General features: G+C 38.4%; 1 protein-coding gene across 5 annotated transcripts in view; it reads left to right on the top strand.

The window, feature by feature from the left end:
- LOC110964386 (LIM and senescent cell antigen-like-containing domain protein 1) overlaps positions 1–13580 on the top strand; it is a 32370-nt gene extending 18790 nt beyond the window's left edge. For 2 of the 5 annotated variants that reach the window (XM_022213098.2, XM_022213097.2), the window contains 9 exons: positions 2930–3089; positions 4851–4917; positions 5074–5194; positions 6202–6351; positions 7060–7210; positions 8459–8551; positions 9277–9325; positions 9558–9633; positions 10079–10268. In XM_022213098.2, the coding sequence (XP_022068790.1) occupies positions 2930–3089; positions 4851–4917; positions 5074–5194; positions 6202–6351; positions 7060–7210; positions 8459–8551; positions 9277–9325; positions 9558–9633; positions 10079–10223 (1012 nt within the window). In that variant the 3' untranslated portion in view covers positions 10224–10268. Of the gene's footprint in view, positions 1–2929; positions 3090–4850; positions 4918–5073; positions 5195–6201; positions 6352–7059; positions 7211–8458; positions 8552–9276; positions 9326–9557; positions 9634–10078; positions 10269–11811 lie in introns of those variants that run through there. The other 3 variants (XM_051959043.1, XM_022213099.2, XM_022213096.2) reach the window with 3 other exon arrangements.
- The last annotated feature ends 46 nt before the right edge of the window (positions 13581–13626 follow it).

The following is a 13626-nucleotide window of genomic DNA, read 5'->3' as shown; positions in this document are numbered from 1 at the left end:
AGAAGGCAGGGTGGAGGAACAGAAGGTACTCATAACACAAGTGATAGTCTGCTTCCCTTTGCTGACAGCCAGACTCCTTTTATAGTCACAGACCAGCACGGTGGGGTTAACAGGATAGTCTCCGGTCTTTTTGGTAATGACACTTTCTTTTTTTTCTACACACAGAATATTTTTTTCAGAAAGTGTGTCAGTAACCTCACAGACCACTATACACTCACAAGAAGCATTTTTTCTTCACTATAATAGCAGAAACTACTTACATGATTTGATGAAGGTACACATTTGTACCAAAATATCAAAACCAGCTTTAAACTGATGATATATTTACTTAAGTGAGGGAGAGTAGCATGCTATTTGAGGAGTCTGAATGATGCCAGGGAGAAAAGCATTTGGTCACCTCCTCTTAATTAATTTTAAGAAACACATTTGATGGATTAAGCCCTTCTTTCACTACACTGTTTTGTTCAGTCTCTTCTACAGAGGGAGTTAACAGTGATGATGACTGGGAGAAATGCACTGAGTATAATCTAGAAAACCTATTTTGTTTTACTCCTTCAACTGTGCAGAGGCTTGTCTTTCACTCATGCTGGGTGCTAGAGACAGATAGGAGGGTGGAAATGCCTAAGGGATGTATCACTTCCTCCCACAAATCCTTTGGACAGGGCAGGGCTCTCAGTGTGTTTGATAGCAGCCCAGACAGGGTATATAAAACAGTAGGTATTTGACAAGCTTGTGAGGAGAAGAAACATCTTGTTTCAATGTGGTCATTTTTAAGGGATATCCAAGTTCGCCTTTGAATTTTTATGTTGCTTAAACAATTCCCTCAGAACTGAGAAGTGCATTGTTGATAAGAAGAGGAAAATAAGTGTGTCTGGAAGTTGTTGAAATTCTTGATGACTCTTAAGTTGATTTAGTGAAGTTTAAATGAGCAGATGGCATCACTCTGTAAAAATCCTGTGTGGCCTTGAGAGTGTGTATGTGTGTTGCCTAGATACACTGTGGTATTCTGACCTTTACAACAAAGCAGAGACGCCGGGACTGTCCCACCATTCTCTCCTCGGTCTTCTTTAACAAATGTATCTGCTATATTAGCTGCTTTCAGTTTGTGTCAGGTCTTACGACATAAGCTATTTATTAATTAAGATGTTGCGGTTTTAGTGTTTTCCACTTATGCCTAGTTTGGAACGTGAATGAAGTAAAAGGTTCAGCCTGAGTATAAATCTGATCTACTGGGCTCGAAAGATACAGTATGGTGATATACTGTTTATCATCAGACACTAGAGAAGTGTTTACCGGTACAGGTATACCACTTATCACATTAATTCCTAATATTCATCCCTAAGAAGGAGAAGTCTCACTCTTGTTCCCACTTTTCCTTATGAGATTAAGTCTTAAAAACATCTATTTGAGAATGAAATCCTGCTGGTTGATACATACTGGATTAATCAGCCAGCTTTGAGCATTGTTTAGGTGATAGCATGACTTACTCTGTCTTGGAATCCCAAACCTTGTCAACAGCTATAAAACCTAGGTGCTGTAAACAATAGCTGGCCGGTGTACAGCTCAGCAGATGCGTCGCACATTTTTCACAAAAGATTTGTTCAGTTTGGGAGACTATGCAGTTTGTATGTTTGCCCTGTTTTTCTCTTTTCAAAAACTCCAATTCATGTTTTCTGCTCTTAATCTTAACAGGTCAGATTTTTTGGAGTACTAACCACAAGTTTAAATGTTTTTTTTTTTTCCTGTCATTTGTAGCATTATGTGCTTGTAGGCAGTAAAAGGGGCTTTTTGTGAAGCACTGGAACGTTTTTGGGTGTGCCACATTTAGTGCTGCTGTTTCTGGCGTCGGTATTTTCAGTTAATAAAATGTTAGCCAAGGGCCCAGCCCCATTGATATATTACAGTTATGTATTGCACTGAGGCAGTAAAGCATTTCTGATTATCTAATAAAAGTGCAATATTACCTTCACATGCCATACCAGTTTCATGTCTCAGGTTTTTATCCTTAAACAGTTATCAAACTACCTTTGTTTTTGTTTTTTTGTTTTATGATATTGACTCATGTCTGTAAAAGTGGTTTGATGAAAAATAACTTCGGTTTGTCTCCCAAAAGACAACATGCAGGTTTCCCATCTCACCGATCACCACACCCTATTAAACAGAGCCAAAATAAACCTGCAATCAAGTGTGTGTGGCCTGATAACCTCTTACATCATGTTTTCCCCATTATTTTCTCGTTTTACTCAGTAAGTCTTCCAGCTGTAACCTTGATGGGAAATATGTGATAAAAGATTCTAGTTAGGTGTGTCCTGACATGACACTGGTTAATGCCATGGCCACTATATTATATCGTCTGTTCTTTGGGATTTATTGACATTGATAAAGCAAATTTCTTACACATGTACCACCAGTGTTTAGAAACAATCAAATAAGACATATTGCATTTCTGATTTAGTTGACAAAGTATCATTTCTGTTTCTTACTAATACAGCAGAATACTACAAGTACCTTCTCCTATCAAAAGACTTTGAAACAATATATGTCAAAAACATCATTAAACATCTCTCGAATGCCTCAGTTCTATGAAAATTATGTCAGGATATCATCTGGCTGTTTCTTTGCTTGGTATATGGCAGGTTTAATTGAGTTTCAGCCACCAAAACAATAAATAAGTTACACATATACAATGTAATATAGTATGAGCACACTCAACATACTGTATACTCTAATAAATACTATATTGTATTCAGATTCTGATCAAAACCCACAGCTTTATATATTATATTTGCTTTTTTGTGGTGACTGTGATTCATTAATAGATTTTTTTTTTTGTCTGTGTAAATTTTATGTGATTTATTTATTCTCATTTCTGAGTGTCTTTTGATCACGCAAACAAAATTTGATCCTGATTGTGTGTTTTTTTTCTCAGCAACATGGCCAATGCACTGGCCAACGCCATGTGTGAGCGCTGCAAGAGTGGCTTCGCCCCGGCAGAGAAGATTGTGAACAGTAACGGAGAACTTTACCATGAGCAGTGCTTTGTATGCGCCCAGTGTTTCCAACAGTTCCCGGAGGGACTCTTCTACGAGGTAACACGCTGTACTTTAGTAATCCAAAGTAATCCAATAAAAGATGGAGTAACTGGCAGGTGTAAGTACGCCTAGAGGGCAATGGATTATATTGAACACCTGTATTGCAAATGATTTGGACTTTGTATACACTACCAATCAAAAGTTTGGACACACCTTCTCATTCAGCGTTTTTTATTTATTATTTTTATCATCTATGCCATTTTAAATCAATAAATAAATACTTGTTTGAAGCTATTTAAAGTTCTCATCATTGCATCAGAATATTAAGCTGTAAATATTTTCATGTGTTTGATATTTTGATGTTCCTGCTCCTCCCCTAAACAAGGATTTCAAACACATGGCCCACTTACGATAAATGAAGAATGGTGAGCTCAGCCTTAATGCAGTATTGAATTATTAGAAGCCCTCTTCCAGTAAACTGTGGCCCCACAGAAACTGATGGTCTTTATGTTTGTCAGTTTATCTGATGAGCTGTGTCTCCATAGTTTTGATCAATATAAACATCAAGGGCATGGACACTGCACCAACCTTTTATTCTCTACTGTATTTGTTGCTTTAAATAGTGAACTAAACAGTACCCATATCAGTGTTGGAGCAGAAGTAGCCTGTTAATACATGAGAAAAAGCTTCAAGTACAGTGAGAGTCTATAGATTTAAAGTGGATGGAAAGCTCCACAGCTGCATTTGCAACGATTTTTAAATGCAACCTCTAAAAACTCTGAATACATTAAAGTGAGGAGAGAGTTTTTTTTATCCTTATTAACACAAAGTCAGTGTTTTTGAAGGAATATAGATTTAATAGTTAAATGCATTACTTGCCATCTTGTCTGTTTATAAGACTAATTGATTTATTATTTATTAGATAGTGAGACTTTTAAAAGTCACCGAGACCTGTTGATAGTCATATGTGCCGAAATAGAAAAGAGAACATCGATAGTATCAGTTTCTGATGTACCCAACACATATGCACAGAGCAGCCACAACATTAAAACCACTAGCAGGTGATATGAAGGACATGGATCATCATCAGGCGGTTAATTATTGTGACTGATTGGTGTATTATGCTAAGAAATGCTCTGGTACAGCAATCATGAAGCCAAAATGCACTGTTAGCAGGAATATAGCAGTGTGTATACCGTACAACAGATGAGCATCATATGGGGGACTCTAAATTAGGACGTGATTTAGATATTTAGTGTCTTACTTGTGTGTATGTCAGTGCTATGTCAGTTCTCAAAGAACAAGCCACAAAAGTCACAACCTGGAGGGATCATTAAACAGCCCTTTACTTTTTTTCCTTTATTTCCTCCCTATTTCCTCCACTTTTAGAACATCCTTGTTGGCACCAGACTGTCTGATTCTCTATCACATCTGTTCCTTGACTGTTTTTCAGTCTTAAGTTGATGTGACAGACCAAACTGGTTTAGCCCTAAGTGTCCCCCTGGCGTTCACAAAGTAACAAAATAGGCAGCAATCTTTGTGTCAGATGGTAGTACGACAATTAATTATTTTGTTTCATCACAAAGCTCCATAGAGTGAGTCACAGTTTAACTAGGCAGCAAAAACATATTGGTGCTATCATTTCTGATCAACACAGCTTACAGTGTCCTTCTATTACCGATAATTAGGAAGAAGGTTTGTCAGTATTGGTGTTGAAAGAGACACGCTTTTCCTCAATGTTAGAACTGTCACAATCTGTCAATGTGCAGCTGTGAGCTTCAATTAATTTTGTGATAATTCCTTGATTTCTTCCGACAGTTTGAAGGCAGGAAGTACTGTGAACATGACTTCCAGATGCTGTTCGCTCCTTGCTGCCATCAGTGTGGTAAGTACAGTAAAAGAGAATAAATTACACACAATTTTCTTTATCTACTCTCACCACTTAAGGGTCAGATGGACACAAAGCCTGGATTGTGTGCCCTTCTAAAAACATTTTTTATCCAACTGTTTTCTCATTAAAAGAGTTCTGCTTGTCTCTTAGGGGAGTTCATTATTGGCCGTGTGATCAAGGCGATGAACAACAGTTGGCATCCGGACTGCTTCTGCTGTGATATCTGCCAGGCTGTGCTCGCAGATGTTGGATTTGTTAAAAATGCTGGAAGGTCAGTTACTCCACAGCGCATCACTATGTTTTTATTGGTGATACTCAGGTAAAAATATCATCTAATATCTACTAAAAAGTAGGAAAATGTTTTCTGTTGTGCTGTTTAAGCTTTTTTACGGACATTTCTGCAGTTTCTAAAAACCCATGTCAAACATTCTCACAACATTCTCCTCCTCGTTCCTGTTTTAAATGATCCAGCCTCAAAAACTACAAAGGTCAGCCTGCTGTTTCTGTACTACAATGTGTCAGGATAGAGTACTGACAATTTTTTTTGATGTGACCATTAAAGAAGAAATCTGATTTAAATCAAATCTTAAACCAGGACTTGCTGTGGATGTGGTTTTGGACGATGATCATGAAGGTTCTGTTTCCAGGACTCAATGACTACTTCTGCATCACTGGTGTCACAGACAACAAATAGCATCAAGTGATATATTTTTCGAGGATCAGGCCAGAGGAGATTTAATCACCAATCATCTACATATTGTTTAGGTCTCTTCATGCTGCCAAAACAGGTCTGACCTGTTTAGGCATGGACATGGGACCCTTGGATGTTTCTAGTACGAGGATCCAGTGGTTTGAGGGGTGGTGCCTCATTGTATTGGACATGACAATACATATTACAGATGGTTGATCAGAGTGGGATCTGTGGAGTTCAGAGGCTAGCTTTTTGTCATGTTCCTTTAAACATTCCTGATCATTCTGGTGGAGACACTATCATCTGCGTGATGTAAATTTCATCACGTCCCCAAGTCCGTGAGGGTCTGTGCAGACCGCTCTGTGGATATGCATGTGCAGCCCAAAATTTGAGTCCGTGTGTACAGAATACATAAATATCGACCTACTGTGCATGTATGGAATGGAAGCCTCCCATTGGTTTTGCAGCAGACTAGAGAGTAATTCAAGAAATGATCAGTGCTAATTGCTTCCCCTGCCAGTGGTTTAAAAGTTGTGTCTGATCGGTGTTAATAACATCTAATTGAGTATTTCTCTGTCTTTCATCAGGCACCTGTGCCGTCCGTGTCACAACAGAGAGAAAGCTCGAGGCCTCGGCAAGTACATCTGTCAGAAGTGTCACGCCATCATTGAGGAGCAACCTCTGCTGTTCAAGAATGACCCCTACCACCCTGATCACTTCAACTGCAACAACTGCGGGTAAGCACTGGCACTCGCAAACCCGACCTCACAAATGGTTTACAGCAAGTGAGATGACCAAGAGCTGCACCTGATAGTGGATGCAAGCTTGTGCTACGTTGTGAATTGTCCTGAAAACACTTCATTTTCAGAGTTCCAAATGGGTGTTTTAAAATTTTAAATTTTAAAAACAAACTTCATTTGTTTTGTAGTCATGCTTCTGCCAAGTTTATCCAGACTTGTAAACACGGATCCAGCAGCTTTAGTCCGCTGAGACAAAAATCACCCATGATTAAAGGGTTTATCTCTCTTTATCTCTCGTCTGTGTCTCACTCACTGAATAAATGTACACACCAGTAACTGTCATCTCTAACAAATATGTGTTTAGAGATTCACAGTCTATGCAGAATTAGATGTTTAGAACCACCATTCAAAACAGAAACATTTTCAATCTTCTACAAGATGATGGACCAAAGATGTCATAGTGCTCTCTGGTGGACAAACTATGTAATTTGTGTTGTAGGTCCTCATACAAAGTATCTGTATGTGCAAATTCAGTTTCAAAACCAACATTATTTCTCTCCTGGTTTTTAAAATATTATGTTCTTTGCATCGATGACAAGCTGTAATTCAGTTTCCATTTGTTGTAATTACATCTTCTGAATTGGTCTTAGTATTACCTGAGATGAAGTAGAAGTGATGTGGAATTATCTACCTCTATGTCTGCAGTAAGGAGCTGACTGCTGATGCCAGGGAGCTGAAGGGGGAGCTCTACTGTCTACCCTGCCATGACAAGATGGGAGTCCCAATATGCGGGGCCTGTAGGAGACCCATCGAGGGCCGTGTGGTCAATGCCATGGGCAAGCAGTGGCATGTGGAGGTGCGATGTTGAACTGGAGAAAAACAGCTTCAGTTACACTCAGATTTGATGAATTTCCTGCAGAACTGCAAATTACTTGATATTTGAGATGCTGAAATACTTTTGGCTATGGCCATAGTTTTATATGCTTTTTTTTCTATACATTTCACCCATCAAATGATCTTTAAAATGTGTCATGTGTGACTCATATCTTTACCATCTTTATCTCCACAGTTTATCTCTCAGCTGTGTACATCATTCCTCTACTATCTGTCCTTCTCCTCTTTTTTCTCTGATGTCATCTTTCCTTTTGTGTTTTCACATTTATGTCTATTTTCCCATTTGCCCTCCTCCACATGTAGCATCATGTTTGCACTGTATGTGAGCGCCCGTTTCAGGGCCACCCATTTTATGAGCGAGGTGGTCATGCCTATTGTGAGAGGCACTTTGATATGGTGAGGGGATTAAGGATCGGCTTGATGTTGATTGTTGCCCTGTATCCCTGCCTGGCTACAATCTCCCAGCCTCCATACAAGGGTTACTCTACAATATAAGTTGCCAGATGCTCTTTTCATTAAAAAGCAACAACTGCAGGCGAGATTGACTGAAACTCATTTCTTGAGAAAACGAAGTCGTATTTTCAGGTCCTCAATTTAGGTACTTTTCCTAACTTATTATTTGTAATTCACAATGTTTAAACATATTACCTCTTGAGATGAAAATAAGTCCTAATTTAATATTTGTTTTAAAACTCTTAGGTTTGTTGTTCAGCGACACATAGAGCTCTGTCAAAAGGTGTTATATGCTACCAGAATAAGATTCTGGAGTAATCTTTTCTTTATTCTGGTGTAAAAATGGGCATATGTATTGAATATTAGGAGGAAAACAATGACTTGCGATAACCTCCATCAAAATCTGTGTTTAAAATTCTACATATGTCTCTGTAAGATGATATGTCTGATAGCTGAACTACACTTTTTACTCATTATCATTCTAAGAAGTATTGTAATTTCCCCATACATTACAATTTCTCCCTTTCCTGTCTGTTTGGAAGACTGATGCGCCCTCTAGTGGTCACTATTCTGTCCACTTTCCCAACTCTGTATGGACGCAGTAACAGGACATCTGTAATGAACTGATACCGCTGTGGTCTGAGTTGATAATGTCTAAGCCAGATTGCACTGCTGTCGTTAGCATGACCAGAGTGTGATAATGTACTGACTGACGGCTGTGCTAACCATGTGTGCTTGGCTTTGGGTTTGCTTGCAGCATTTTGTGTGTGCTAAGTGTGAGAAACCCTTCCTTGGACACCGTCACTACGAACGCAAGGGCCTGGCCTACTGCGAAACACACTACAACCAGGTAACACTCGCCAGTACTGGGGGTATTTATGCTGAACACATATAGAAATTGAAACATGCAGCTGTGCTTTGCTCTGTAATGACGTTTCTGTGACTTATTTTGTCATATGTATGTCTACCAAGCAGGCTATCTGCATCACAGTATAGATTAGAAATGAACTGGAACTCTGTATTTGTCCTGAAACAGGAAGTGATGATGAAGGTATTGATAGGGAATGGGGGAAGGTAGTCATGTGAGGAAGCCTGTGGAAATTAGAGAGTTGCAGTCTCATTTTTTTAGCCTGTAGGATTGCACATGAATGCAACATTTTTGACAGAGAAACAATAAATGAGTCGCATACACTATTTGTACTGGTAAATGCATAATAATGAGATATTCTCAATTTTTCTATATATAAAATGATAGAATTAAACAATAGATATGGATATGTTAATACAAGATAGTACATACTTGTATTAGCAAAATAGCATTTAATGCCAACAACAGAAGACTCAGATGGACCAGGATTTTGTCAATGTAATGACTCCACCTAGTGTTTGAAAGCTGCTTGAGATTTTTTTTTCCCTTCTTTCAAAACAATATGGTTTTCTGCTTTGAGGAAAATTTAAAATGCCTTCCAGCCTGTAGGCCGCGCTTGTATCATGACTTTGAACACAGCATGTGTTAAGAGCAGTGATAAAGGTCGATAAGATGTGCTAACTTTCTATTTCTCTCATTACTTTCAGCTCTTTGGGGATGTTTGCTACCACTGCAATCGTGTTATTGAAGGAGATGGTAAGAAACTCATTTTGGATAAAAATCTAATGAACTTAGGATGGAGAGGTTATCGTGCAGCCTTGTTGACATCGGCATTCATTATATTGGCTTTCCTGTGCAGATTTCCTGACATGGCGCCTCTTGAGGATTGCATTGTGAATTTCAGACTAAACAGCATCCATTTAATTTAATTCATTTGATAAAAATCTGGGACAGCGTCTCATATGACTGACTCTTCTGTTTTTTTCAGTGGTGTCTGCCCTCAACAAGGCGTGGTGTGTTAACTGTTTTGCCTGCTCAACCTGCAACACCAAGCTCACTCTCAAGTAAGTTGTGCAGTGAATTTTAGACACACTCTAAACTTAATACTGCCAATTCATTTTAGCCTGGATTATGCACTCAGTTGGCATTTATTATAATGTCTAAAGACTAAAATTGACATGCGATTTGTCTGAGGTTTCTCTGCTTGTTCTGTCACGTTTCTCTTTCACAACCACTCTGCTGCTATCTGTTGCTGTTAACGCTCTGTTTTTCAGTCCTCTTCTTTCCAGATTTTCTCACCTTTTCTCCTGTTATCTTGTGTCTCCGTGGGTGTGTTTCTCCACCTCTCCCCCCCTTTATTACCTTTTATATTATCCCTCCCCTTTGTCATCTGGTGTGCTTGTCCTGTTTCGCTTTTCCTTTCCCTGCTGTCTCTTCAACTCTCACATCTCTTTCCCTTCCCCCTCTTTCACACCTCTCGTCATCTGTCCTTCCTCCCTGCTGTATCAGGGAAAAGTTTGTGGAGGTGGATCTGAAACCGGTGTGTAAACACTGCTATGAACGCCTCCCAGATGACATGAAACGCCGGCTGGCCAAGCGCGAAAGAGACTCAAAAGAGAAGAAGAAGAAATTACTGATACCCATGTGTCTGTGATCCCCTCTTTCTCCTTTCTCCTCACTTCAACTGTTCTTCTCTTTGGTCAGTTTCCTTCCTCCTCACTGTTTGATTCAGTTTTTTGCTGTTTTAACCCTGGTGTTGTCCTGCAGGCCAAAATTGACCCGGTTTAAAGTTTGAAAATGTGGGGAAAAAAAATTCACAGTGAAACTTCTGATGTGCACATTTTTAACATTTTTGGGAAAGCTTTGAACATTTTTTTGGTGGAAAAAGGAACTGTTAAAATGTTTCTTAAGAACATTGACAAAAAATCAACCAAAATCCAGTGACTTTTGCTGGATTTTGTTTGAATTTTTTTTTGTAAATGTTCTTAAAGAAAATATTAAAAGTTTTACTGATATATATATAGATATATACTTTAGATATTTTTAGTTTTTTTTGGAAGGTTTTTACTCATTTTTATAAAATATTTACAAGAATTTTCTTGCCAAATTTGAGGAATTTTTTTATATATAAATTTTAAGGGAAACTTTTAAGGAATTATTAGATTTTTTTTCCGGAAGGTTTTGCAAATTTTCAGAAATAAGGGGGATTTTTTCCCGAATTTTTGGATTTTTTCAGATAAGGAAACAATATTTTTGGTGCCCATTAATGAAGACAACAGGAGGGTTATGTCAGGCCTCATTTAATCCTCACTTCACTGTTATACTGAATTAATTTGGCTTTCAAGCCAAAGGTTAAAAGCAGAAATTTAGTATGTGAATGGACACTGACTGACTGAACACATTTTAGTAACCGAACAGTGGAAATGTTTCAGTGCATGATCACTTCTCAGCAGGAAACACTGGTCAGGATTTATGCCGGTACCCTGGTAACCTCTGCTATACAAACAGGAAAATCATATCAATCACATGATACAGGGAATTCTTTGTTTCCTGGCTCTCCCAGTCTGTCTGGTGTAAGAAGTAAAGCCATAATCACTTCCAGCAGCAAATGCTGAGGTTCCACTGAGTTAAACACGTGCCCCGGTCCTGGCAGAGATTATCTGCTTTGGGAGGGAATGTTGTTCAGGAACAGCTGAAGAGAAATGGTTTAGAGAGCTGGCCAGTGTTGTTAGAATGAAATACATTTAATGCAGAGAACAGCCAGAAGCCACTCTAAGAGCGCACACTACCTCTGCCAAGACATTATAGATCTCAGTGTGTATTGTCAATTATTTTAAAGAAGAAATGCTAAAACTTTTTGGACATAAATGTCAGTACTCACAGCGATACATGTCTTGGACTGTACAGCCAAGATTGTTGTCATTGAAGGAAATGTAGTAGTTCATCAAAAGTATAGGAATGCAGTGGTCAGAAATCTGCAGAAATATTGTAAACAATGTGCACCTTCATACATGTTTAGTCATTCAGCTTAATTTTTAACAAACAAGAACTAATAAAAAAGAAAGAAAGAACTAAAAACTGAAGTATAGGACACTTGTGTTGCTAACAGAAGGCATGTCTTCCTTTTTCTATACCACATTAATATTAACATGTCACTAGATGTTGTATCATAACAGATATGTCTGCACAAGGAGTGACAACATGTAATCTCCAACCTGTAACTGTGGATCTTTCGTCCACAGGAACAAGTTTGTGGAGTTTGACATGAAGCCAGTTTGTAAGAAGTGTTACGAGAAGTTCCCTCTGGAACTGAAGAAGAGACTGAAGAAGCTGTCGGAGACTGTTGCTCGGAAGTAAACAGACAGTTGAGCAGCTGGTGGCATTGAAAGACGGACGGGACCGTGAGGAGGCCCTGCACATGCCCACAACTTAGAGTCATTTTAGATAGAATATGTGTGTTATATATTACTAGTATGTTTCATTTAAGTCGAATATTTCAGCAGAACACATTTGTGCTTTTAGTTACAGCAGTCAGGCTTTGAGCTTTAATTTCAAAAACCCAAAACTGGCAGACGGCTCGACAGTCGAGATTGTCGATCAGTCAGTCAGTAGGTTTAGCTTTAACCTCTTCAATGCCTTTTGGCTCAAAGACTACACTGTATATTTTTTTCATTCGCTTGCCTAGTTCACTCCTTTATTTTAAACAAAACACATGGCGATGGTCCTATATTTATTATATGAGCGTTATGAGAAAACGTAGAAACGTGGGAAGGCATATTGACTTGTGCTGACAGATTGTTCAGCTGTCTGCCAGCTTGTCTTATGATGCCAAAAAATCTTTTTCTTTGTTTGACTGATGTTACTGCTACATTTCTATAATAAATGAGTAAACCAAAGACAGCTGAAAAAAAATACTGTTGTACTGAATGTGTATATAATCTTTCATGTTTCTCCTTTTCTTCCCACATGTATAATTATATGTATTCTTGTGTATTTTCTTTAATATTATGCAAAATAAGTTAGCTTAGGTCAAGTTTCCTCTTACATCCACAGTATAATGCTATCATATTACATGCAACAATAAAGGACACAGTTGGCCATATAGTGTGTTAAATTACCTTGTTACAGTATGTGCTGTGCATTTGTATAACAAGCAAAACATTTTTTTTAGATTCACATGCACAGTCTAAAATACCCCAATATAGCCCTGAAATAAACCCCACATTTTTTATTTCTCCTATTTGGAGTAAATACATGTGGGTGCCAGAATAACAGAAACCTTTCAAGGTGTGTACTGCAGCACAATTCAACGTTGTAACTGCAGTTTAAATTCTGCTGTGCCAAAACAACTCCCCTGACATGCTGTCAACACATACTGAACATAATAAGCTTCTGAGTGACATTATTTATTGCACGGCAACTGGTAGCTATGTGTGTGTGTGTGTTACAACACGGTGGCTTTGTGCGGAGACCGGATGTGGGAGTAATGCTAGATGTTAGAACATTTGCCTCTGTTGTTTGTAATCCAGAGAAAGTGATCCTCTTAGGGAGGTGTACCGACTTCCTTAGGGCTCAGACCCACTTTGGAAAGAAAGCCAACTGCTCCCATTCTCAAAATGCTTCACTTGAGCAGTATTTTATCATAGAAAACATATCTTTTATTATGTAGAAGCTCAACAGAAAAACACATTCCACAAATGTTTAAATTGCAAAGCCAATGTTGCTGTTGTGCATTTTACTATCGATGCCATAGTGCTGCTCATGTCATGTAGAAGTAAAATTAGCCACAGAATTACAAATAGTCCAGTACATGGTTTCATTTGATGTCTGACTACCTGGGTGACTGATGTGACTGCACAGATATTGTATTTTTCCTTTGCAGTGTTTGTGAAAAGATTCAGTCATGCTAACACACCAATGTGCATATTCTGGACTTGAACTGAAATGTATTTGTCATTATATCTAAGATTAATCTGTCAACCCATCTGAATAAACACCTGTGTCAATACCAGTATGTAGTGCTGTGTTCAATTTCATATAACATCTTAGCATTTATA

This window comes from Acanthochromis polyacanthus, chromosome 14 (assembly GCF_021347895.1).
Source record: "Acanthochromis polyacanthus isolate Apoly-LR-REF ecotype Palm Island chromosome 14, KAUST_Apoly_ChrSc, whole genome shotgun sequence".
Taxonomy (NCBI): domain Eukaryota; kingdom Metazoa; phylum Chordata; class Actinopteri; family Pomacentridae; genus Acanthochromis; species Acanthochromis polyacanthus.
Note: the sequence above shows the minus strand (reverse complement) of the source record. Positions and strands in the feature narration are given on the sequence as shown.